At 36.3% G+C, this 27703-nt stretch overlaps 2 protein-coding genes across 32 annotated transcripts in view; one reads left to right on the top strand and one right to left on the bottom strand.

Moving 5' to 3' along the window:
• Positions 1–27703, top strand: part of Trps1 (transcriptional repressor GATA binding 1) — a 226572-nt gene that overhangs the window by 153595 nt on the left and 45274 nt on the right.
• The window catches only part of LOC148004790 (uncharacterized), a 139167-nt gene that overhangs the window by 109696 nt on the left and 1768 nt on the right, over positions 1–27703 (bottom strand). For 3 of the 16 annotated variants that reach the window (XR_015625515.1, XR_015625507.1, XR_015625504.1), the window contains exon 2: positions 24590–25384. The exons of 3 other annotated variants lie outside the window; for them this stretch is intronic. Coding sequence is in view for 2 of the 13 variants with exons in the window: in XM_087559762.1 (XP_087415888.1) it covers positions 25885–25989 (105 nt within the window). In the remaining 11 variants the exon portion in view is untranslated. Of the gene's footprint in view, positions 1–3613; positions 4420–18037; positions 19722–20470; positions 20633–24589; positions 25385–25884; positions 25990–27703 lie in introns of those variants that run through there. 10 more of the 16 variants (XR_015625512.1, XR_015625505.1, XM_087559762.1 and 7 more) reach the window with 8 other exon arrangements.

Below are 27703 nucleotides of genomic sequence, written 5' to 3'. Positions count from 1 at the left end.
TAGAAATGGGAATATGTATCCTCTAAGTATCATAATTCCACATCTTTCAGTTCAAATAAATGGAAACAAAATGTACATTCTTTAATTAATGTTTAAAACCTCAAGTGTTTATTAGAAAACCAAGAAATATGTGATTGCCCAACAGAATTCTGTCAGACAATGGGATGTTATAAAATGGTTTAATTGGAAAGGACTGACTGCTTTAGGAAGAATTATAGTCCTTTCCCATCAAACAGGACTTAAGAGGGATAAAAAACTTTGGTTTTTTTTTTTCTTGAAAACTTCTTGCGTTTTATGTCTTCAATTTAAATAGAGTTTTAGTTTGGGTTTTGTATAATGTGAGTAATTGGGCAATGTGGCTACAGAAAAATTAAATAGGAAAATATGTTTCCACATGTGGTGATGAAAGATGCTGACATTTTCCCAGTATCCTATTTATCACATCTGTTTCTAACTGAAAATGTATATACCGTGTAATTCACTTAAGACCAGGTGTGTGTCCAGGCTTGGAGAAGAACAGGGACGGGCTCTGAAGGAGAGCAAGGCCTCCCTGAGTCATGAAGGCGGCTGTGGAGAAGACCAAATTTCATTCTGATGAGGTGGGAGTATAAACCAAACAGAACAGCACGCCCAGAAGGCAGTTTTGTCACTGAAAATGTACAAGTAGTTGTGACTTGCAACAAACAATATTCACCTTTTCATTGGAGTACTTTTGAACAAGTATACATAGTTTCCCCTCAATTATAACAGCCTTCGACTATTTAATTCTGAATTATGAGTCTTTGTGCTGCACCCTTATAATTCCGTTTTCCCTGCCTTTCACTGTGAGTTCCAAGTCATCTTGAGTGAGAAGGAAAGGTATACTTTATTAAAAACAAATAAAAACACAAACAAAACCCAAAACTAACAAAAAACTTACTGAACTTAATGAATTTTTTTCCCCTTAAAGTGACTGGCTTACTTAAGTTGCCTCATAATCAACTGTCATTAATTATGGTGTAGGGTTGGGTTAGCCTAGCTTCGCACTCAGTACTGGAGCTGAGGAGATGAGCTGTTGCTCACTGTAAGGTTTTCACAGTCCTTCTCCTCTGGAAATACTTGGGTAAAGTTCTTTCAATGGTATGCATAGTACCTCTTCCGTAAATGCTAAACCATGACACCTACTGTGGTCCATTGAAGTAAAAAAAATCCTCTGATAAAATTGTTACAAAGATACATTCATTGACACAACTTTTCTATCAACTACTAGAACAGGTCTTGCTGACTTAGATTTACGTTGAATTTATTCTGGGATTGTAAGAAACCACCGTTCCCTGTGTAGCCAGAGTGTAGCCCGAGTCTCTCTGTGAATAGTAAGGATTCGTAGAAACTGACGCTATATAGTACATGTTCACTAACACTACTGCCAAGCATTTAATTTGCCGACTTTCTTATAAGTAGTTTATGGAGAAGGGCTAAGTTGTTGAAACTGCATCATTTTTATATGTGTAGATAACTTTAAAGTGGTGCATGTTAATGAATCTTTGATGTTAAAACCAGTTTCCTTCCACTGATATGATATGTTTTATTCAGACTATGCCTTATCAATAATTGAGAAGGTAGGAGAAAAAGTAGTCATAATCCAGAGGAATTTGTAATAGCAATAGCTTAGGATTGCCTAGTGATTATTATTTGTGGTGTATATTCTAATCAGTGTAATACACATTGTTAAAGGCCTCTGAAGCAGTCATTATTCCTAACCATCGTGTGCCTGTGAACATATGCACATTACTTACTGCTAACCTCCCGTGAGGGAGTTACTACTTCTAATGACTTTCTATGTACTGGACACATGTGCATTACATACAGCTAACAGCACCTACTATTTCTAATTGGGGTGTGTGCGCATGCACATGTACGAAGTGTTACTTAGTGCTAAAACCCCTGTGAGGCAGTTGTTTCTTTTTGTGCTTTATTTTCACTTCCCCATTTCTTTGAGTAGTATTTTCTTTTCTTCAGTCTCTCTTATACCAAACACCCAACATCATATATATGAAGATACATATTCCTACACCTAGGATGATTTACCCCACCTAATATCTTAATATCTATATCTGTATATACATAGAAATATTTAAGAGATGTCTTGTCCTTTTCCAGTTCCACATCTCGCATACAGTACCTTTCTTGTTTATTAATTCCAAAGTATTAAATTTTGGATTCACTGAAAGAAATAACCAACACTTAACTGTTTTCAAAACTTAACACTGATGACATACTTGTTTTCTTCTTCCTTATGGCATGACTTTTGTTCTATATATTCATACCTTCAAGCATCTTTGGTATTTATGATGCCTGAAGGACCCCCTGATGCTTACAGAAACTCTTGCTTCATGAATGAGTCACACACACTTCACTCCTTTGAAAACTGAAACAAACATATATATGTGAGAAAAAGATAATTTTATCTGATTTTCCTGCAAGTATATCATGCCTGAGTCTTTTTTTCCACACCCCATACTCTGCTGAAGTCTTTTGCCTTCTCTCCTGATCAATTCCAACCAGGGTGGTGCCTGTTCTTCTTTACTGTGCATCCAAAGCCATGATCAGTCTGACAGGGAAAAACGACGTCCTCGTTCTAACCATCTAATTATTCAAGCTTGAGTTTTCTCTGAGCTGCTTCCCATTTGTGTGCTTGGCCACACATCCCCATCATAAAACATAGTGGAATTTAGCAAAGTGTTTTTCTGTTTCTCATGTATAGGAACATATACTATCGATAGATTGTAATGTTGGTATGTAATAAATTTATGGAGTATTCATTAAGTTATTAAAAAACTTGAACAGATTCAGGCCTAAAAAGACATGTTTTTCTAGTGCTGTGTAAAAAGCTACTGTAAACTTAGCCCTATAAAGAAACTATATTTACTTACAGGCATAAATATATACATATATATGTACACACATACATACATATTCATAGTTCTTTCTTGATCTCTGTAGGTCAGGAGGTAGGGTACAGTATGGCTGATTTTCTGCTCAGACACTCCCTAACCTGGGCTGGAGGTGTCAGCCAGGGCTGTAATTCTTATCCAAGGTCTGAGACCTTTTCCAATCTTACTCCCTGCTGGCACATTCATTTCTTTAGAGCTGTAGGTTTAAAGATCTACTTTTCTTTCCAGCTGGCATCCTGTGAAATTCTTTGATACATGCTTCCAAAGATGCCTTTTCTTCAGGATGAGAGGTGGCATCCTGCTGCTGCTGTTCTTGAGTAGTTAGAGATTCAGCATTCCCGTCTTCTAGATCAAGACTGACTTTACAATACCCATCTGATTTGGGACCTCGTGTTATATGCAGAGACCCTACAGAGTGGTTTCTAGATTGGAACTGTTCAGTAACTCAGGGAAGATGTACCTATTACAGAAGAGTAGATCTCAGAGTGCTATCTCACAATTCAGTCCATCACGAGGCACTGAGACTTTATGTGTGCCAAAGCAAATGCAAGTCTCCTGACCACGCCCCACATCACATGACCTCAGCAGATTGGCAGCAGAAGAATACTGTTCTCTTCCATTGAACTTGCATATCCTTGAAAAGATCTTGGAATGCCTCAGCTCTTTTTTTTTTTTTTTTTGAGACTTAAAAAAAAAACACGTCTACCAGTGAGATAAATTTGGAAGATTAATTTTGCATCTTTCTTCAAGTATCAAATTTTGAAGATCACATTGCAGGATATCACAGGAGTTAGTGTTATTACCAGAAAGAAGTTATTCATAACATGTTTTTTAATTGAGGCCAAGCTTCTGTTAATCTGAGTATGCTTAAATGCAACCCAGAGCAGACTATTGAACAGAGACAAAGAAACAGGGCAATAAAGTATGACAGGGGCACACCACAGTGCTCAGCTCTCTTCGCCTCACTTTGCCTTCCATGAGGAACAGGATTCAAGGAGTCTTTAGCAGCACAATATTGTAGACTTTTTCTTCTATTATAGGTACTTTATAAGCAACTTATCCCCTGTCAGATTTGTTTCATAACATAAATATACAAATCTGTGGAACATTATTAGATATTTTAAAGACACGTAGGCAGTAATATTATGATTGTGGTTTTTACCAGTATTTTTTTCTGAAATAGTTTTATTTCAGAATTAATCTAATTAAGTAATTATTCCCATTAAAGGTGAGAGTTGAGCTCAGAGAATGTAGAGAACTTGGCCAAGATCATACAGATAGTTTGTAAGTCAATATTCAAACTATAGTCTATGCTGCACACCATCGTAGGAACCCACTGAAGATACGGATGAAGTAAAAGCGATCATAGTAGTTTCCAGCAGCTTCTAAATATATGTGCAAATGTTTTCACGGCATCAAAATGATTCAAGCTGAATTTTCACCATCCAGAGTATTACAGATAAACTCCAGAAGCAAATATACCTGCCTAAAAAAACATGAAATTTCACCTTAAATTGCAATAGTTTATTTTTTTTATTGTGGGATACAAGGAGTTAAGTCAAAACTTAAAAGCCAAGTCCTAGCTACTTTGTCTAGGGAATACTAAGACCAGTAATAGTAGCTACTGTTTCACTGCCTCTCTTGCTTAATCCACTCAGCAGCTACTGAGTTTATTCTGTGCTAAGATCTGGGTCAGGCATTATGAATATAATGTTGAATAAAGCTCAGAGTGCTCCTATTGAGGGCAAGACCTACTTACACAGAATACCAATGTGCATGAGTTTGTGCGGTCACTCACATGCAGATGCAAACTGGTACTGCTAACTGCAGAAGACAGTAGGTTATATGGCTGCTTGTATCGATCACATGGTAATAATTACATTAATCTTTCTGGATTTTCTCATGGCTTTCTGCACATTTTGGTTTTAGTTAAGGTGGAGCTCTTTGATCGGAAATGCCCACAGGATATGCATTCTGGCTATTGAAGCTGTGTTCTTGTTTCCTTTGCTGATGTAGCCATGTTGATGGTCAAGTGAAGCAATTTTCATATTCTCCCTAGATTTGATCTTTGATGAAAGGAACCAAAAAGAATTCAAAGGAGCTACCTTGCCTTAGGGACTTCCTTCTTCTATTAAATTGATGGATCCTGACTTTGTTGGGGTTTAAGGAACACTAAAAGGCCCATGTTGATTGAGTTTTGACTTGAAAGTGGAGAGGCGGGCCTGTGCTCTCCTAGTGTTGTGATATTTGTAAAGGGGGGTGGAGTCATTAATGAGGATTTTAATGCAGGTATTTTAGGTCTTAAAGATTTAATCATCTTAGGGAATGGAAGCACAGAAAACTCTGTAAAGTGTAATAATCAACACTCACTGTTTGAAGCATAAGATTCTGCAAAATCAAAATTGATCTTGTATGCCCACTTGTGATTCACTTAATAACTTTTCATATGTCTGCTACATTTATAGGAATGTTTCTAAAATATGACATCTAATTTAAACATCTGAGTATCTCAACACACACACACACACACACACGCACACACTATATGTTACCCATATATTGAGAGAGAGAGCACTCATTTGAAATCATTTGCTTTTCTCCTTCCTTGAGTTGTTCGTGAACACTACCGTTCAGTTGAAAAGCTCATGACCCAGTTTATGTCATGGGCCAATACAATGCATCAGTTTGGTTTCTCATTACGGATTTAACTTCCACGAGTTCATCCCCAGGATTGGTTTCCTTGTAGGTACTGCTTTAACTTTTGTAAGGGATACATGAAAGCACTTACCTATCTTGTACATCTTTGTTTTTATTTTATCTGTTTTATTTTTAATTTAGTTTCAATTTGGTGGTAACGGAATTTGAACTTTCGGCCTCCCCCGTGGTAGGCAAGTGCTCTAGCACCACACTGTAGCTGTGTCCCTATGCCCGTTTTGTTCTGTTGCTGTTTTTATGCTTCCTGTTTGTCCCGGGGTTTCCCAAAGTCCGCTCTTGATCTCTGCAGTAGTCATAGTGACTTGTGCAATACCTTACTGTACATTGGTCTCAATAGCACTTTTAGAATCCAAACCTTCAACCAGACATTAGATATTTGAGCTATCCGGAAACATTTTAGAAATATCTAGGCAAAAAAAAATATTTTCTTAGCAAATACAGTTGCCTTGGATTTCTCCGTGTTCCTGAAAGCAGTTCTAAACTTAGTGGCTCTGTGTTCCACAAATAGTTCCCTTTGCTTATGATGAGCTGGCCAGGGCTTTTCAAAGAGTGCAAGGATGTGCTCAGGTTTGTCAGTGGATGGGTTCTCTTGACGGTTTTGATGCCCTAGTTTTTGACGATCTGGTACAGTTCGAGGAGGCTCTCTAGTGTTTAAATCCTGAAACACTTCATTTTATTTCCAGCATTTTCTACTTTTTGTGTTTTTTTTAAAAGGACAAGTATTAAAATTGTTGCAAAAAAATGGTAAGGTTGATTAAGATCAAAGGACTGCAGAGCATCACAAAAACTTTGAGGCAAAATGAAGTTTAATACCATATGTTTGAGGCTCAGCGCTTGGCGAGGCCACACTTTGCTTCTCGGTTTCACTGATTCTTGATGGCAACCAGCCTTTGAAGAGCTATTTATAAACCTAATATTTCTGATCTAATAGTGAGTAAGCAATTCAAATCTATCCATGTGTATTAGTGGCCAAACAGCTACTTTCCTAAATTTTTTGTCATGTGATACTTGAAAAGGGTGTCAGCTCATTTACAGGAAGGGAAACCAAATACCACATACAAAAGAGAACTTTAACGTAACAGTTTTTCTCTGTAATGACAAAAAAGCTCAGTAGCGCTTGCTATTTTAGTATAAAATGTATTTAAATGTTTGTAATAGACTTTTACCTAATTAATGCTAATAATTTATTTCAGTGGCTAACATGCACATAAACCCAGTTCATCTTTAAATCAATTCATTAGCATGAAATGTATTCAACGACAAGTTCTGCTAACTACTCTCAACTGACAATTCAGAAGTTTCATCTCATGAAAGTATGATCACTTATAGACGTCTTCTATGTTGAAATTCGGTAGTGAATAGATTTTAAAATACATGCATTCATATGTACGAAATGTTCCTTATATTACGGGTGCATCCATTCTAGCACAACTCTTCCATGGAGTGGTTATGTGAAAAAAATGAATATGACAAGATGCTTTTAACTTGACAGGATCTTTCAGCTAGTTTTGTGATCTATGATAGAATTAAGTAGATTTAAATAAATAAATAAATGAATAAGGAAAATATCACCAGATTAAAAATAAGCATAACTTATTTCTCCACATTTTGTTAAGGTGATTTTTTCTTCCTCTTCTTTGCAAAATATGTATGCATAAATATTGTATGTATTATATGTATTTCTATGTGTGTCTGTACCATATTCATGCTTGGTGCCTATGGAGGGTAACAGAAGTTACTGTGTCCCTTATAGAAGTGGTATTACAAAAGATCGTGGGTTAACATGTGACGGTGCACAATCAAACCCAGATGGTCTGAAGGATCAGCCACGCAGCTCTTTAACCACCGTCTCTCCATCATTGTTCCTTCTTACGTGCATAATCCATCCTCATCGCATTGTCTATAGATTGGGATTTCCCTTTATAAAGTATGAGTCTAGACATCATGGTATTCACCTTAATGTTAGATCCTTTACTAAAATTAAAGCTTCTCACTAATCACGGCCCTACTATTTCCTTACTGCTAGGCTCTATGCTAAGGGGTGTATAGAGAAGTGCTTTTAGTCTGTCTTTTACAAGCTGTAGATAAAGCAGAGAGTAAAATTAGCGACTAAATGGAATTAGGATTGGTGTTCAATTGTCTGATTTTTACAGACGTCTTTATTCTGGGCAGATGAAAATCCAGGACACCTCCATTGCATCATACTTAAAGCTAATAATACAATCTGAGTAGAAAAATGCAAGCAAGAACATTGCTTCATTGTTTTGCCTCCTAAATGAACTACAAGGCACGTTTCCTCGGGATCTGTGTATACACCAGAGACTTTGTTTGCTTGAGTAATATCAAGAGGATTGCTAAGGATTCATTCATTAATGATAAATAGATAGAATATGGAAGGAATTGTAGTTGATTTTAAGTGTTTTTAGGTAGCTTTAAAAAAAAAGTCTGAAAATCCTGCCTTAATTGTTCACATATAGATTCAAAATTGTGGAGTTTTGGTGTATGACATTTTTATAGTGCAATATCCAAAAACATCCTTTATTCTCACATTGAAAGTCTAAATGTCTTTATTTAAGCCTCTGAGACCCAAACCATGTAAAAGGTTAGCAATATGTACCACCTTTATGATTTAATTTATAGTTGGTTGAAAAATAACTTGTAAACTGGGGATATGACACAAAAAAGCTAAGCTAATAATATTCAAAAATAAAATATTGGGGATAGAACTCAGTTGGTGCAGTGCTTTCTATGCAAGTATTAAGACCTGAATTCAATTCTCAAAGCAAATAGGGAAAACAAACAAAAGAAAACAAAGGAAAAAGAAAGAGAAGGGAAGAAACAAAGAAAGGTAGGAGTAGGTGCTCTATGCTGCCCATCCTAGCTCTGCATGCAGAGTCCACCAGTAACTTGGTACTCACTGGCTGTCCAGGTTGGCTTCCAAGAGAGCCAAAGAAAATTAGAACAGTATCTGATGAACTCCGAAGGACGCTGTTCTCTGGCTTCCAAACACACATATGAGCATGTCCACACTCACTGTTATCTTCATATACGCCAATGCACGTACACACAAAATATTTTAAAATAATATTGGTTGCTTTACATGCTAATTGAATTTCACTGTCATTACTGATTCCAGACAACATAAATGTATGTAAATGTTATTTTCCCCAAAATAAGTAGGGAGAATGTAACAATTAAATATAAGTTAATGCATCGTTTAGATACTATTTATAATAATGATCAATAATTTTAATTGAGATAGTTGGAATATTTAGGATATCAATGTCCTGTAACTTATTCAAGAAAATTGTGAACCACATAAGGGTCACCATATATATCTCATTCACAGCTAGCAGAATGGCCAGGCAGGAAGGTGAGAAGAAACGGGAATCTGATACCATAAACTTGCTAAGGACACAATTGTAGAATGGATGAAGAATCCCGCATGAGAAATACTGGGTAGAATTTGTCATTCCTGAAGGAGATGGTAAAGGAAAGAAAAGATTGTAAGTAAGCACAAACATATAGATGAAAAGTCTTCATCCCTCGGGTTAGTGCTCGGTAACTTGGAGAAGTGGGTAACAGTACTACCACAGCGAGCTGTGCTGAAGATGGACATTTGTGAGACTCTCTATTTCAGTGTTTTTCTCTGCCCTGAACAATCAGAAGCAAAAAATAGTTGAGAGCCTCCTCCAAAACCTCCCCTTGAAGAAAAAATATAGGTGTGGCTTAAAACAGGATGCAAACTTCTTTAGGATGAAAGGGACTGCTCATTCCCAGTACAGACCTTATGGTGACAATGCCACGCGCGTGTTATAAGATATTGTTGTCCTCTCCTATGTTGTACTCCTCTGCACCTCTCTATGATATGTTTGTTGGATTAGTCCAAAATTTCACCCAGTTGGATTAGTTACCTTATTTATATGTAATTTCGAAACTAGGAATGGGGGAGAAAATTATGGTTTTAGTTCTTTCTTTAAACGTTGAACTGCTCTTTCTTCCTTTCTCTCTCTCTCTCTCTCTCTCTCTCTCTCTCTCTCTCTCTCTCTCTCTCTCTCTCTCTCTCTTATAGAAACCAGGATAATAGTAACCATGTGTTTTTAGTGTATTTCTGTAATGGAAACTGTAAATATTAAAGTGAGATGTGATATTTTCAGTGATAGCTCTAGTTATTGTGTTCTTGAGAAAGATAAAACATGAAACAATTATTATATATGTAATATGTTTATTAATTAGGTAATGTGTGAGCATATAAATGTGTTCAGTGCTTTTTAGACTTTATTCCGAGAGTATTGGTTATAATATAGTTTTATCTTTTTAAGCCTTTGTATGGAAATCAAGAGCCTTATTGTGTCAACTATCAAGATGTCTTTTCTTGACTGTGTTGGTCCTTTAGAAACTCAAACATTTATAAAATTGATAATTTTGTGCAAATATTGAGGACCCGAATTTGCAAACTTGGGATAAACCAAGAAGTTTGCTGGCTTGGCAGAAATTAATTTTAGTCCGATTCTCCCATTTTCAATTAGAATTACTTGTTTGTGATAGTTTTCATCAGAAATAGATGCTCTAGGGCAAAGGAAAAGTCACTCACGGGCTATATGTTGCACAGAAGACTGATTTGTTGGCCATTCCTCCAGAGTCAGAGCCGCCATTTTTCCTCTTGAAGCAAATCCTAATCTGATACTTTCATGTGCAAACTAACAACCAGTGTAAACTTGAGCTCAGTTTTGGCCAAGTATTGTTTTTCAGCTACTTATACATCAGGTTCAAGACTGATTGTGCTATTTCTTTGCCTTTAAATAATTAAAAGATATATATCAGAATATGTATGTATGTATGTATATTCTGAGAATCTTTGTTATTGGATATTTTCTTTATTTACATTTCAAATGTTATCCCCTTTCCTGGTTTCTCCTCTGGAACCCTCCTTTGCCACCCCCCCCTGCTTCTATGAAGGGACTCCCCTACCCACCCACTGAATCCCTCCTGCCTCTGTGCCCTAGCATTCCCTTATACTGGGGCATCAAACCTTCACAGGACCAAGGGCCTTTCCTCCCACTGATGCCTGACAAAGCCATCCTCTGCTACATATGCTGCTGGAGCCAAGGGTCCTTCCATTTGTACTCTGGTTGGTGGTTAAGTCCTTGGAAGCTCTGTGGGGTCTGGATGTTGATATTGTTGTTCTTCCTATGGGGTTACAAACCCCTTCAGGTACCTCTATCCTTCTCTAACTCCTCTATTCGGGACCTTGCTCTCAGTCCAATGGTTGGCTGTGAGCCTCTGCGTCTGTATTTGCCAGGCTGTGGCAGAGCGTCTCTGAGCATCTCTTTACAGTTAGCACTGCTTCACATTTTTAAGTCTGTGACATATATCTTGCTGTTTGTTGATTCTAATATATCCTAAATGTAGCTGATCTAGATTGTATCATATAGGAGAATTCTGGAGGGAAAATGAAGCATAGATAACATTTCATTGGAGCACTGAATACTTCTGAATTAACCTTCTAATATGTAGCATTATTTGAAACATTGATGTGCTTTTCTTATAAGGTTTTCATGGTATTTCTTTGTAATAGATGAGACACCAATGCTAAAATATGCCCACATTTCAATATAATCCATGCATTACTGTTTAATAATCTCCCTGTATTATTAAACTAGAAACAATGAAATTTAGATTGCCGTTATCTGAGAAAATGGGTATTTGTTGTATTCCATGTATCGTTGAACCTAAACTGTTTCTTTACAGTCTTGACAAATCATGACAGGTCTCTGTATTTTTTGAAATTATAATAAATTCCAAGAAGAATTTTAAAGTTCTACCAAGCAGGTATAAAAACAAAAAATGCAGGTTTCACAAGGAAGACGAACTTGAATGGGCTTGTTTACTACTCATTCTTTATTAGAAATTTACATAATATTATAATCAAATATTTATATCAAAATCTCCTCCCATCTGCCTTAAAAGTCATTCATGCTGCTGCTAATTTCATAACCAGTGTATAGCACTTTTACACCGTACATGAATCATGGCTAACATATACTGTCCCTTTGTGCTGAAAAAATATCATGATTTTTATGGTTGTTGCTCTGCACAACCATAATAGGAAGCAAAGCCATAATGTAGCAATTAATACCCTTTGGAAATGAGCTGTTTTATTGGTTACATGCTAATTAAGGATTATAGATGTCAGAAGATTGAAATAAGCATAAACCATTTGGTCAACATGAGTAAAAGATCAGCCATCATTCTGAATGCTTTAATTAATGATGCCTTCAGATTTCCCTGTTGCCTTTCCTTACTGCTCTTGTCAGAATTTGGAGACGCAAACAGTACAGAGTCATTCTAAGTAGAAGTAAGTAATGTAGGAATATAAACTCTCTGATATGAAGGAGAGTTAGATAAATATTGGGAAAAAAGATTGTTCTGTCTCTTGATAAAGGTGCCTCACATCCACATAAGTGTCTTTATGCCTTCTAATTTTGTAGACAGTAGTTCTACTCAGCCATATCTTTAGGTAATATACACAGGAGAAGGTCCTCATGTATAGCATTGTTGGCTATGGAAGCTATAAATCCATAACTAGAAATACATATTAAAGATACAGTATAGGTTGAGGATTAACTTGATCTCAAAGAATGTTTAATATAGGGAAATAGGATTCCAGAAAATAGGAACATCCTTCAGACTACCTAAGGTTTTGTTTGTTGTTGTTGTTATTGTTGTTTGTTTGTTTTTTGCTCTTTTGTTTTTGTTTTTGTTTTCCTGTCTTATAGTGTAGTGAGCTTCAGGTAACTTAGTCATTAACTATTTTTTGGCAGCTGACTGTCAATCTTTTATAACATTTATTTTTTCTCAAATGACATATACTGATCATGTAAAGGAAAATAGAAAGTGTCTCCCATTTTACCAAATAGTGTTAAGATACAGAATTTAATTGGGTGGCTTTCATAAAATTATATTAACTGAACAAAGAAAAGTGATTCAGTTCTTCAAACCAAAGTCTGATAATATTACCAAGTATTTTTCTGTCTATATTACATATGTAATATTCATAAATAATATTTTAACCGTATTATGCACCAATAATTTTTAAAATTATAAGCAAATCTATTAACTAGATTCTTGTACTGTTAAACATACATTAAAGTGATTAAGTCAAGTTTAAAACTCTATTTTGTCAAATTTGATGGGTATCTATTGTTGCATGGAATCATTTAAACTACATATTTGATAATTTCTAATTTGCATGTGTTAGTCAAAGACTGGGAAGGACAGTGAGTTTGAAGTGAGTGTAATTTAAGATCCATGATACATAGAACGTTCTATTCTAAGATCAGAAGTGCTCTTTGATCATAGTAACCCACACTCTTCCCCCAGCTCTTCAGATCACCCTCCCAACTCCTGTCCCTTCCCAACTTTCTATCTTTTATTTATTTATTGTTTTAGTAATCTAGAATGTTGAATTTATGCTGCTCATATACTCATAGTTGTGAGACCATCCACTGGACCACAGTAGCCTTTCCAAGGACCAGAAACTTAAGCTGATTTTCCTGTTCTAGGGGCAATCAACTGTCAGTAGCCACTCACCTAGGGGTGACGGCTTGTGAGTCCCTCCTTGCTTCATGCTAGAATGTTGACAGGTTTGACTTTTGTAAGCCTTGCACCAACAACCACAGCTGCTATGAGTTCATGAGTACCTCTGTGCTGTCAGGTCCAGATGAAATTCTCAAAGAATTAATAAGAATATTAAATTTAGTAAAAAGAGTATAAATGCAAAATAGTGTTGTTAGAACATTAAAAAGATGTGAAGTATGCATGCAAATAATAAATACTTTGAAAGTTCTGGAAATGAATGTAGCTTGTTTTTGTTAAGAGTATTATATGGAGTCAAGAGGCAGTCCTTTGACATTCTCTCCTTGTCTAACCATAGAAATAGTTGATCTGTCAAAGACCAGTCATGTGCAGGGTGGGCCTGGGAACAGTGTGTGTTAAGCCTTTCATGACCAACTGAGACAGATACAGTTCCAAAGGCTTTTCAAAAGAGTTAAGCTAGAATTCTGTCAAAAACATAATATTTTGTGTTTCAGTGGTTGGTTTTAAAATAAATGAGTGTCAACCATTAATGGCCTTTGCTTTAGAACTGACGATATGACTTTTGCTATATTCAATTAGGAAACATGGATAAGACCATAAGTAGGAAAACATTTACTCTCATTTAGCCAATTTACTGGAGCCACAACCAACCGCTGCCCTTCTTCCCACCAGCTGCTGCAGTTCTGGTTAATGCTTAACCTTAAAACCCTGTGTTTGTGCTGTCAGTGTGCAGCATGCTGCAAATCAATGAGCCTCTTAAACACCTGTAAAGAAGAACCTTGGGCTATGCCCCACTATTTCGTGTTGTGAATTGTGAGTTTTATTGGGTTTAGTGTGCATGAGTATGTTACATGAAATCCAATACATTTTAATTGAGTAATATATTGTGCCCCTTCCAGCATGGTCCCCAGTGTCTGCCCAGTGCATATGAACTTCTCTGGTAGGCAAAAGCCATCATCATCGGTGTAATGAGCACTTTCCTCTAGCTTGTAAATCCAGTGGTCTGCTAAGATTAACGCTTCTACTGTCTATTCAGGGTTTTTGCTATTGGGATTATAAAACTTTTTCAGAGACCCTTGTATTTTGCTTAGCTTAGGGTTTAACTGTCCTTAAGAGACTGTGTCTAATTCAGATAGAGTAACCACACATTTAAATGACTTTTCCAGAGTTTGGAAAATGCCCAGTTTTCCACCCACCATTTTTTTTTTAAATTTTCATCATTACTCCCTTTAATTCTGGGAGTTTTTTTTTTTTTTATGAATGCTCATGTCGGACCAGGTTCATTTGTTCACATATTCAAAGGGAATTGCTTTTATTCCCAAAGTATCCCCCCCCCTAAAATCCTGGATCAGATTAAGCAAATGTCCCATTTACATAAATAAACTTTTTAATTAAGCAGAGTCGGTAACTATGTCAAAAACAATAAAACGGATGATTTGTCAGAAATAAACTTCAGGGCATCTGATCCTTTGAACATAATTGGAAGTTTAGTGTTCAGAAACATGAATCACAATACAGTGTGTCTGTACAGGGCTCTTGGTGGGCCACAGTTACAATAATGCCTGTGCTGTTATTACTTGGGAAATTTCAAATCCACAACAAAAACTGAGCTGTCCTGTGTCATTTTTGACCTATGAATACTGGACAACAAGAAATACTCTTCATGGGGAATTTCCATAGACCTGGAAGCTCCAGAATATAGCAGCTATGGAGAACAATGTTGCAAATACCTTCATGATTTACTGTGGTGCCCAAGGCTAAATTCAGGCTGAGGAGATAATCTTGCCTACAAAGAAAGAATCTCATTTGTGGTCAGACTGTTGAAGAAATGGTTACTAAAGCTCTGGACTTAGATAATAGACTGTGTGTGTGTGTGTGTGTGTGTGTGTGTGTGTGTGTGTGTGTGTGTGTGTTGTGTTGCTAGGAGTTGAGGTAGGGGAGAGTACATGACACAAGAGCATTAAGGAATTTAGTGTCCGAGATTAATTTCTTATCCTTATGAAAGCTACTTGTTTTACACAGAAGTAATATATAGAACATAATGTAAAATATATTGAAATTATATTTAATGGTATTATCTTAGTGACTTCATAATTTGCAAGCTATCATGCTCTGCCTTTTCCACTTATGTCTGCTAACTTCATTTTCAGTGTTATGCTCTCTCTGGCCTATTCACTTAAAGTCTCTTATTCACGGCTGTGGCTCTAAGATACGATAAGATATAACATATGAGAGCCTAACAGGAAAAAATAGTCCCACAGACTCAGAATAATTGAATTATATTGGGGGTGAAAGTCATGGAGATATGGACACTTAACAACAACAAATCCTCTGCTTTGAAGTGCTTTCTCCATTAACTTCTTCAGGGTCCTAAAACAAGTCTTGTCTTGAAGGGGGTTCGTTATTTGATTTTTTTCCCTCCAAATTTTGCCTTCTGTGGGCAGGAGATTTTAATTAAAACAAAACAAAAACAAAAAAGGCCAAGAGCACTTCTCTACATAATGTTATCATGTAACTTTGTATTCGTATTGTTTTTTTTTTCATCTTTGTAACTTCCCCAATTTTTAAGATAATAATTTCTGGATCTTTCCTTTCCAAACATGACATTGGTTGAGTAAGCCAAACTTGTTATGGGAATAACATCCAAAATTTCTTTAAAATATTTAAGCCTGATTTCCAATACTGGTCTATATGAGATCTCACTAACCATTAGAGGATACAGTTACAATGAGTAAATGATTTTCTTTTTTTAATTCTGAGTGGAGGTCTATTAAACTAGTACATAATTTTGGACCAGTTCTCTGGAGATTAACGTTTTATGGCAAAACCATGCCATGTAACCTAATGCTAATCACACTACCATTACAAAAGGAAATTAAAGTTGGAAGAATCTGTCAAAATATTATGAAAGTTGATGAATTGAAGTTTATTGCTTTATTTTTAGAATTTGCAAAGAATGCCTCCGGGCATTTGTAAAATGGGAGTGAAATGAAAAGAGTTGTGACTGCCAAGATGCCTGTGGATGCCTTCAGCTAGCTGGCCCCTCTTCATGTTCATGCTGCTCCTCCTTCTGTGCCTGCACTAGCGAGAGCCATTCTAGGTCCGCAACCTTGTGTCTTGAGGGTTCTGCTGATTTCAGCTATGTCCTGAGGACAGAGCTCTCTTTATACTGAGTGTTCTTCTGGCTGAACTTCCACAGTGTTTCATCTAAACCCTCCCGTGATAGGGTGTCAGAGCTACTTCAGATTTCTCACTTGCTTCGGGAAAGGCATCCTCTTTCTATTCATCTACAGTTTCCTTTCCGAGGAGGATCTAAGTATTTTATAATACCATGGAGTCAGCCAGTCTGTGGTGTCACTTTTGAAAATGTATTAGACTAGATACTGTTATCCAGTATTCTTGTTTACCTATGAAATCACAGAGGGATGAGTAAATTCGTTACGAAGACAAGTTGGTTTTCAAGTCCACCTTAAACTTTATTTTTTGCGTACTTGGAGTTGAGCTGAGGGCATCACCCATACTTGGTAAACACTAGCACTTGGGCTGTGCTCTCATGCCTTAGGTAGAAATTCTCTTAGAAGCCTATATTCACCTGATCCATGATTCCTGAAAGAACATGCATAAATTAGAATAATGCTAAATATTAAAAAAAATAATGTGAAGTTTTTGTTTATTTTGGAGGTTTATGAATTCTGTGCTAATTTTTCATACATGATACAAGCTTTGCCTCTGTGCAGGTAACTATATTTTTGTAAGAATCCTTCATAATTGAAAGTCACAGTGGTGGGTCTTCACTTTTCCTTACAATCTGCTTCTCCACTGTTAGGAGTTTTAAAATTCATATTTTAAGCTTTAAGGTTCACTATAGGGATCAGATTCCAATTAATTCATATATAAATTATTGCTGTTCTATAATGAAACTATAGAAGATATGAAAAATTGTAATTTAAGATTAAATGGGTTCTCATCTTGAGTCGATTCTTATTAATTATAGCCTAAAGCTTCTAGGCCATATTCAGTTATTATGAGTAAAGTAAAATATTATATTCTTGGACAAAAATTAAGTATGGCTTATAATGGAGCACGCAATTTCATTCTTAGGTACCCAGGCCTGATACTGGCCAGGATCAGTGGTCTCATAGAGAACATCTTGTCCAATAGAGAGTGGTGGATGTGTATATGATGTAGTGGGAACATTTGTCACACAAACGTGAGGACCTCATTTTGATCCCAGTACCCAAGTGAAACCATCAGGCATGATAGTTCCTGCTTTTAATCCCAGGACTGGGAAGGTGAGGATGGGAGAATCCTTGGATCACTGGGGAGCCTAATTGGGAATCTACAAGTGAGAGAGACACTGTCTCAAGACATGAGCTAGATATTACTGATGAGGATGACACCAGTGGTTTCCTGTGGCTTCCACTGGGAAGACCACATTCATGGAGAACACCAAAACACACATGAGCACTGAACATGTAAGACCACATTTGTATGCAAATCGAAACGAAGGTCATAAGAGAATCCGAAGAGACTTCTGTTTTATACAAACTTCAAATGTGATCATTTCAAATCCTTAAAACTCACACCTCTGCCCTCTATCCCAAGAACTAAGTGATCACTATGAACCAGCAAACATGGTCCTTTTAATGGCTTCTGTTGGCTAAAACAGTGTCCCAGATGTATTCTGAAACTTTATATTAAAAAATGTTTTAATATTGTGCTTAAGCACACGTTTTTAATTCTCAGACTATGCTGAATTGATTTTCAAAGGCATTTAGATTTTTTTCTTTATACTCTGGGGAAAAAAGGCCTTTTGAAATACTATCCTGATTTACCAACAAAACATAGCAATTACAACATGATGCATTGTAAAAATATTTAAATTTTCATTTGCGTTCCTGTATTCTTTGGTGGTTAAGTATTTAAAAATCTCATCTGAAGTGAAATTGAAAAGTTATTATGAAAAGCATGCTGTTGTTCCAAAGTCTAGGGTGGGAGAGAATAATTACACATAGATTTTTGATAAACAGTCTAAATTGTGCTTCAAAGGACAGATGTGGCTTTAATAATCTGAACCCTTTGCATTTTCAGATTAAACTTCACTTGATTGCATTGCACTTGATACGTATACTTAAATCTATATGTTAAACGTTATACTTTGATATAGCACATCTTGTTTGCCTTTGTTCTTATGATCTGACAAGCTTCATTATATAATAAACTAGTTTAAATAAATCTTAAAGACATAAAAGTGTTCTTGACAGTAAGAAAAAATTAAAGTGCACCAGTGATATATCGGTTAGATGTTCCAGAGTGAGGCAAAGGTTTTTTTTCATTCAAATCTTTGAACATGTGTTTTGAATAAAGCTGTAAGGCATTTTCCAGTAACCAGTGTTGTATTACAGAAACGAGTAAAGGAAAACAAAAGGAAAACATGTTTCAACATTTTATTCGCAATTGTCACATACTGTTGCACATTGCCTTCTGGAAGTGAATGTGACATTTGCAATATAAGATTTTCAAACGTAACCTTTTACATGCCATAAAGATGCTTAGGGTTCCGTGCCCATGTGAGATAAGCAGAGATCAAGAATCACTCAATCAAGGTTGAAATGGGTTTTCAAGTGCTTGAGAGTAATTTGTACTGCAAGTGTGATTTGAATCCATTATTGTCACTTTCAGATTTTTCTAATGAATTCTACCAAGAAATAATCAATAATCAACTGATTGTAGAATACTTAATCGAAGAGCCTAACATTTTGTAAAGTCATCCCTGATAAATAATATCATCATTAATTTCTAGAGTTAACAAAGTTATTGGTGCATCAAAAAGCAAGAAGTTCACCTTTAAACAGGGAAATCCAAAACTACTTCTAGACTTGACTGTTACTTTAGCTAGAAATTATTGCATTCCCAAAATTGGAAGCACAACAAAAACACATACTATGTCAGGAAGCTGTTCGGTTATTTTCTTTTTCACAATTACCAGTTGCTGGCATTAACCTTGCAGGGTTAGAGGCACTGAGCATGTGCAGACCATCTCAGCACTGAATGTGCTACAAAGCAGAAATTGATGCTGAACACCAAATAAGCTAGTAGCTTTAGGAAGATAAGTGTAATTGATACGAGTGTTAAAACTGTCCTGTATTTCATAGGTTTAGAATAAAAATGGAAATCTGCACTCTATAAACTATTGTGAACATAGTGTTCCTCCTAAGGAAAGGTACAGTCACTCATATATGAAGTGTTGAAACAATATTCAGTCAGGGACATTGTCTTTTATAAGAATTAGTGTGTTACATGTTTTTGGAAAATTGAGAGCCTGAAGTCTGTGACACATTTTAGCAATTAGTTCTTCTAAAAAGGGTTCTCATGCTGATCTGCCAGGAGATGGACATTTGATTTCATGCACTGAGTGTGGTCAGCAGCTGGCCAAACTCTCTCACATCACTCCATGAGTTCCCGTGATCTGACCTGCAAGGTTAGAAATATTTACGTGAGTTCTGTCACTGTTGTGTCTAGGAATTTAGACAGAGAATTTACGACACTCTGTTTCACTCAGTGCTCCTCTGAAGAGAGTTAAAATATTCTGAAAAGGAGGAACATTTCGTGTCTTCTTTTTCAAATCTGTCATAGTGAATTTAATGTTTCCATACAGCCTCTGCCCTTAGTGGCCTGTGGACCGTGCACACGAAGGAAAAGGTGGTCATTTAATACTTCTCTATCTAAATTGGCGGCTCAAGTCTCCCATGATCCAACCCTTATTAGAGCATGTCTGCTTAGCAGTCTTATAGGAGAGCTGCTATCTTGAAAAAAAATATATATATATATATATTCAGATGCTACTTCCACTTCCACAAAGTTTTGTTAAAGAAATAGTTTTATTCCCTGTCACAGCAACAGGATGAGGAAAAGGCAAGTGTCCATGCTTGTAGTTATTAGGTAAGAAAGTTGAATATCAGAGTTAAAAAATAAGATATTTGATAAAGAATATTAGTCAAATTTTGCTGCAACAGTGAGCCTAGTATTTAATGTGATTTTTAGCAATTCTCTGGATCCGCCCTACTACATTTCCAGTGTTTGAAACACCAATAGAATGTTGTTAGGTGCTCATGAAGGCATCAAACATATAAAAGAATTCTAAGAACCAGATGGTCTCAGTTCTTCTTTTAACAGCAATATTTTGGGCAACTGCTGGGAAACCATAGAGCCAGAGGTTGTACCATTTGCTGCTGTTGCCTTTCCTCCTCCTCCTCCTCCTCCTCCTCCTCCTCCTCCTCCTCCTCCTCCTCCTCCCTGTCTTCTTCTTCCTCCTCCTCTTCTTCCTCCTCCTCTTCTTCCTCCTCCTTCTTCTTCTTCAATCAATACATGTAGATGAACAATTGCTAGAGATGATGAACAGTGCCTTTTATAAAATATTGTCTGTGGGCCTACGCATTAGTAAACACAGCCATTGGTTGAGAACCCAGTCTGTGAAGGTAGTCTTCCACGTAACTTCTAGAAATGAATATACTTTATCTGCACAAGTCTGAAAGTGTTATGATTGTCTTGTCCTTCCTTGTAGGTGAGAAAGAAGACTTGACTTATGATGCATGTTATCTAGGGCCTAAGCTCTTAAAAAACTGAGCCCTATTTTGAAACTATTGGATAAGACTATGTGTTCCCAGACTGTACATTCTTAGTCTATTGGAATAAAGTGGTTTGAATTAGTGATAGCTGGGCCCAATGATCTGTCTCTTTCAGTACCTAATACATTGTCTGAAAAAAAAAACTCTTCATCCTCTCTGAGTACAGTAGTAGCTTGGGAAATGTCTTTCAAGGGAGTTCTTATTACCATGACATTGTTGAGAATGGGAGATGATATTCCCTCATATAAACTCATGATGTAAATCATTTACTTATGACCATAAAATTTTGATCTTTTGGTGAAGCAAATACACACACTCAGTTCAGGATAATCATTGCTTTTGGGAAAGAGGGAGAGGGAAGATAGTATTAAGTGGTGCTCAGGAAGCTTCTGGTTTAGTCTCTGGGCTCGGCTTGTTCATTTATTGTTTGTGTTATTTGCTTCAATTATACTTATTATTTTTGCTACCTGACATTCAAAATAGTTCCCAATTTAACTAATTTAGAAGAAATAAAACATATCATGATCTGTAAGAAGTACATCAGCATTTAGTGATCTTCTAAATATTGAGTTCAAGATTATAAAATGGGCAGGCTGTCTTAACAGTAGCCCAAAATGACTGTGCTGTGAGGCAAGCATAGGCCACAAATTCATAATGACACTGAGAGACAAGTTTCAGAGTAACTGTGGCCCTGTCTAGAATAGCTAGACTAAAATTGTCTGAAGCCTAGAAATATTAATTAAGAGGAATGATGCCATAAAAAGATAGTTGGTCCAGGTTCTCCAGGTCCCAAAACCTTTATGGGGTGCCAACTATTGGGAAAGGAAACTCGGTTATTGCTGGGAACACATACATGAAAAAAAACAGTTCGATGAGGGACACCTAGTCTTTAGAGGAAAGAAATCACGGTAAACAAATAATTATAATCTGGATGATTTATTGCCTAGCAGTATAACTAATGGGCAATCATCTTTCTATCATTTGTTAGTCTTTCTGCTTACTCAGTTATCTTTATGTCTGTAGCATTTATCATATGTCCATCTATATATGTGCATAACTTCTATCTTCTGTCTATCCTTTATAAATATAAAGCCTTTATATATGTATATAGACTCTGTTTTATAGTTTGTAACATATGCTACTTGCAATATGATTATGTGCACCTATAGTTCCAGGCATTTCCTTGTATTAAACACAAAGTGAGGATGGAGTTTCACCTAGATTCTGTTCGTATAATCCTCTTACTTCTGTCTCCGAGACTGTGAAGCCTTTCTGGAAGCATTTAAGCAAAATTATTGATCATTGCATTATTGTGGTGACACATAAGTTCCATGAATTGCTATAATTTTTGGCCATATTTCAATGATTTGCTGTCTTACATGTGATATTACTGGGCATCAACTTTAGATCATCATTCATGTCATGTACTCTTATGTGAAAACACAAGCTTGAGAATATAGCAGATGGTGTAGAAGGAGGTGGCTGTGGGTTAAATTAGTGGCTTACAAAGATTGCTGTCAGGAAGAGGTTAATTCTCCTCACTGCTTATTGGCCTTCCTTTGACTAAAAGCAAGTTGGAGATTACAAACACTGAGTATTATGGTCTTGGTTAAAAGTCAATACACAGGTAAATCTCAACTCTACTAGAAAAAGAGAGGAAGACATCCATGTAACTAAACCATACGAGGGACTGATTTGATGTTTCTCATGCTCAAGTGTACTGTTGTAATATAGCTGCAAAATTCTTGAATACTTATCGACATACAATAAATTTAATCAGTGGTGTGTTTGACATATGAAAATGAAACTGAAATATTCATCTATCATTCAGAGTTTTTTAAACTATGAAGTTCTATGTGATATGTATGTGTCTATGTGTGAGTGTGTCCATGTAGGCATGTGGATATTTGCATACATGGGAGTTTTGAGACTGGCTCTCACTATGTATCTCTGGCATTCTCCATAGGCCATGTTAACCTCGATATTGCAATAAATTTTATGCTTCTACCTCTCAAGGGTTAGGATTACTGTCCTGCCATTTTTGTTTAAACTAACAAGAAATGTTAACGCAGTTTCCAGGTAATAACTTTAATCTGAAATGTGGGCTTCTTGTGTGTGTGTGTGTGTGTGTCTGTGTGTGTCTGTGTGTGTGTGTCTGTGTGTGTGTTTGTGTGTTATTTATGTATTGAACAAACTATGTAAATCTTATTATACATAAGGAAATATTTTATAATCTACAATCCCATAATAAGGTCAATTGCATTTGACTTGACATTGGCACTTTTAACTGGCAGGTGTTTTATTCATTTGGCAATGATTTATTGAATAGAAATATCTCCTCTGACAGTATTTAGGACAGTTGAGGTATATGGGTAAATAAGAGAATTAAGTCCTCCTTTGTTCAGTAGCTTCCTGACAATTTAATACTAAACCTAAAAAATTAATCCAGTATTCAATGGGAAGCAAAGATTTTCATGAACAAGAAATTATTGTTATTAATGAGGTTCATTTTTATTTATCCATTATATGCATGATTTTACTTTTTTATACCTATGTATATATCATATTAAAGTATATTTGTGTTATTGGTCACTCTTTTAGTAAGTTTTCATTGAGTCTTTAAACCCAATATAAATGTGGCTATTTGATTTTTAAGAGTCAGTGTAAGGTAAAGTTCTAGCCTTAGAGGCATGTGGCTTGCGTTCTTAGTCTGAACTTGTCTGCATGTGAAGACAAGTCAAGGTAACACACAGGATTCCATAGCATAACTACAATAAAATTAGTGAGAATTCTGCAAAACTAAACACCATTGCACAACTGAATCTTTGATCCTGGAACTTCCACTTAAAAGCCCTCTCAGGTTGTGCTCTAATAGTCTTTAGGGATCAGAGTTTTACTGCCTAAGTTTCTCACCTCCTTCTGTGATTCCGTGAACTCATTCTGATGGTAAGAATTCTTTCCCTTCTCTATTTAAAGACAGATTGAAATTTTATATTACCAGAGAGCCATCTAACAAATGCCTCAGATCAGAGCTTTAGAAACTATTTGAAACTATTAGTGGCACAGAGCAAGAGTATTAGACAATACTTTGCCTTATGTGTTAATTTTTTATTGTTGTTTTTTTTAATGTCTCTACTGTATATTCACATGATGTGGGTGACCCCAGAGGCCAGAAAAGGGCATTGGTTCCTGTGGAGGCATTTGTGAGATGCCAGACATGGGTGCTAGAAGCAAACTTCTGCTTTCTACAGGAATGGGAAGTGCTCTTAAATGCTGAACCCTCTCTCCAGCCCAAGCTTGCTTTTACAGACAGAGTCTCACTGTTGACTCAAACTGTCATTTTAGCTTATCCTTCTGCCTCTGTATCTGGAGTGATGGGATTAACAGTCATGTTTCACCACGTCAGGTTATGACTACAGTACTGTTCTTTTAAACTAACTTTGCTACAGTTGTGACTGTGTTATCTGATGCTTAGACTTTGGTTTTTAATGTATTTTTTATTTATATATTTTTAAATATTAAAAATTTAGTGGCTGAGAGAATTGACTTTTTCCCTCTGAATACCAAGATAGTCATAGCCTCTCATTTTTTGGTAGGTCATCACTGAGGGTGTTGTAAGAATGCCTAAGAGACATTAATATCATGTACTGATACAATAATCTTAGAGACAGCCCGTAACAAAAACGAATTAAAAATACTTAATAAGATACTTACTTTTGGTAGTAAATGTAGAAATAGAAAATAGGTATTAAGTTTTGGGTTAAAAAGTACATGAAGAGGGTTGGGGATTTAGCTCAGTGGTAGAGCGCTTGCCTAGCAAGAGCAAGGCCCTGGGTTCGGTCCTCAGCTCCGAAAAAAAGGAAAAAAAAAGTACATGAAGTTGTAGAGAGATGTGTGTCGAAATTTCCAAGGAGTTCCAGAGAGTATTAACTTGGATCTGTCTAACTAAGCAAAAACTAGTTATGACAAGTTTGACCAGTTCTGTGTTCTTGATGAAACTCAGTCAGAGATAAGAACTTGTCATTTTCCTTCTCCACAAAGTGACTTGAAGCAGGGGCAACAGCTTAGAGCCCCACAGTGCTGGATCTCTATGCTGCTCCTTTTAAAGTCGTGTGTTCAGGATTGGTTTGCTGTGGTGGATGCCATTGTAGGTCGGTGGTGTGCTCAGACAATTGAGCATTATTTCACTTCTTAGCTACATCTGATTTTTCTATTAGAACTCTGTTATATTTCAATCAAAGAATTTGCACCAACACTCACTGGACTCATCACTGTCGACACCGAGGGGATCAGCAGTGGGATCCGTACATCATCCTAGGGGTGCACTGATTGAACAAGGATCGGTTGTTATGTGTGGAATAAGGATTGAAGAAGTAAAAAATTGAAGTCCCAAGTCTAGGCTGAGTTAGCTATTAATTCATCTCATTCCTTCAAATTATTAGCGACAAGAAACACTTTTCTATTCATGAAGAACATCGCACCAAGAGCACTTCCTTCACGTTAGTAGTCCTGAAAGAGAAATCCAAAACCAAATATATCCCTACAGCATTTCCAAAGCAGATTTTCTGAGCGAAGCAACAGAGCTTCTATTTCAGGCACACTATAAACAATCTAAGAACACAGCCTCCTGTGAGTCATTCTTTTATCTACCAGATATCTATATCCCGAGGGAATCTCAGCTTTGACTAGTCCTTTAGTTTCCTCACACGCAGTCATTGCATATCAGGGTTGAAGAGGAACTTCAGAGTCATATGAATTAATATCCTGCCAAATTCCCCTTCCGCTTAGCCCCTCCTTTCAGCCACCTCATTGCTTCTGCCTAGTCATCCTCCAGGACTTTCCCAAGGGACTTTGGTTTTTACTTCTTCAATTTGTATTCCACACATAACAACCGATCCACATGTCCAACACACAGACAAAATATCAAACTTGAACTCTGTGATCGCTGACCTTGTTTTGAGAATCAGAACCAAGGCTGGCAAAAATGACTCAGTCAGAAAAGTACTTACTGCCGAGCATGACAATTTGAGTTTGATTCCTGGGTTCCATTTTTATGGAAGGAGTGAACTTGCTCCCGGAAGTTCTCCTCCGATCTTCACAGTGGCACGTGTGAACTTTCATAAATACGCACACAAAGTAGTAGACAAAATGGAATACATTTTTTAAATCAACAGCTGTCAACAGCTTATGTCATTTTGCAGCATGATCTCTAGGACTGTCTGTGTTGTAGAATGAAAAGGAATTCCCTTTCCCTTTAAAAGCTGAATAAATCTAGGATATGCATGCAATAATTTATTCATCCATTCATCTGTGGAAAATCAAACATGCCCACCATTACCTAATCAGCCTAAATAAAACCCTTTCTCTTTTAGACATCTGTCTTTCTTCTGGCATATCTTTTCTTACTTTTATTATTCCCTTACATCTTTCTTATTTACTTATGCCTAAACACAAGGAGAAATAGTCTAGACAATTTTTCACTATACAAATATTAAGATGACTTTACCAGATTAAATACTTTAGATAACATATTAAATTCACCGCATTTCTAAAACGTTTTCATTATTATCTAATCCTGTACTATTTTTCAGTTAATTTTTTTCAGATAGACTATTATATATAAAAGATAGCTTCAAAGAGTTAATAACTCGTGGGCCAATTAAGTTTTAGAATGTACTTCAAGTTCTTTATCAGAGCAAGAATTTAATCCAAACTCTCAAGGAATGCATATGTTCTAAATCTTAAAGAATCTTAAAGAAGAGAGAACTAGAAATGTTCAAAGTCAGCAGGGATCAATTATTTATATGACCAAAATTCACCCATAGGTTGCCAGGTTTTTAACCTTGAAATTTTTAAATTATTTATAAAAATATATTTCTGTTTTTTATGATCTATATAAGAAAAAGAGTTTCCTCTTTTGGAAAGAAGCCATAAAAAGAATTATGGCTTTGGAGAAAACATAAAGCTTTGGGTTTAAAGGTGGCATAGTTTCTTACTATGTGTATTATCTAGTATTTCAGCTTTATATCAAGACCTAGGAAGCTAGTTCATGTAACCCATGTAAGTTCCTAGGTATGGTATTGGTATTGTTCCTTACGTCTACAAAAACTGTACTATTTGCCTGGCCCAGTGGAGCGCTGAGATGTCTCATATCAGACCACAACAGTAGTTTTGTTTATACTCATCTGTAAACCTCAGATAGCCATGTGATGTTTTAGCTGGCATTGATAATTAGCAATATGGAGAAAGGAAACTGATAAACCAGAAATTTGCAAGTGCTCATATATTGCAGTTTCCATTGTTGAATAACATGCTAAACTCCTCATATTAAAACCATGAACAACCTCGTGCTACTAAATGACACCATCATAGGCAGTCTGGATAAAGGTCCTTACGGATGTGACATTAGACATCCTGTGTGGAATCAAGTCCTAGTATAGACATGGTTGTTCCTTGAGACCTCACGGTTATTTAACTCTGTTTTGCTTTTGGAACCACTGAGTTTTTTCCAGTAGTAGGCAACAGGGACCCCTTTGTAGTATAAGGGTACACCAATGGATATTTTTCATTAAGTTATAATTGAATTCCTACATCATTTTAGAGTAAAAAAAAAGAATGGGAGAAGTGGCCATGTTTGCTTTTGACAAGATGTTATAGTTTTTATAAAGAAAACCATGGCTGGTGAACTGAGGTTGATTCCTGGGACCTACATGTTAGCAAAAGAAAAATGACACCTGAAATCTGTCCTTTGACGTCCATATATAAGCCAAGGCATGTACAACCACACGCACACACTCAAATCTGATAAATTAAAAATAATAAATACAA

The sequence above is a fragment of the Rattus norvegicus genome, chromosome 7, assembly GCF_021556685.1.
Source record: "Rattus norvegicus strain SHRSP/BbbUtx chromosome 7, alternate assembly SHRSP_T2T, whole genome shotgun sequence".
Lineage (NCBI taxonomy): Eukaryota > Metazoa > Chordata > Mammalia > Rodentia > Muridae > Rattus > Rattus norvegicus.
Note: the sequence above shows the minus strand (reverse complement) of the source record. Positions and strands in the feature narration are given on the sequence as shown.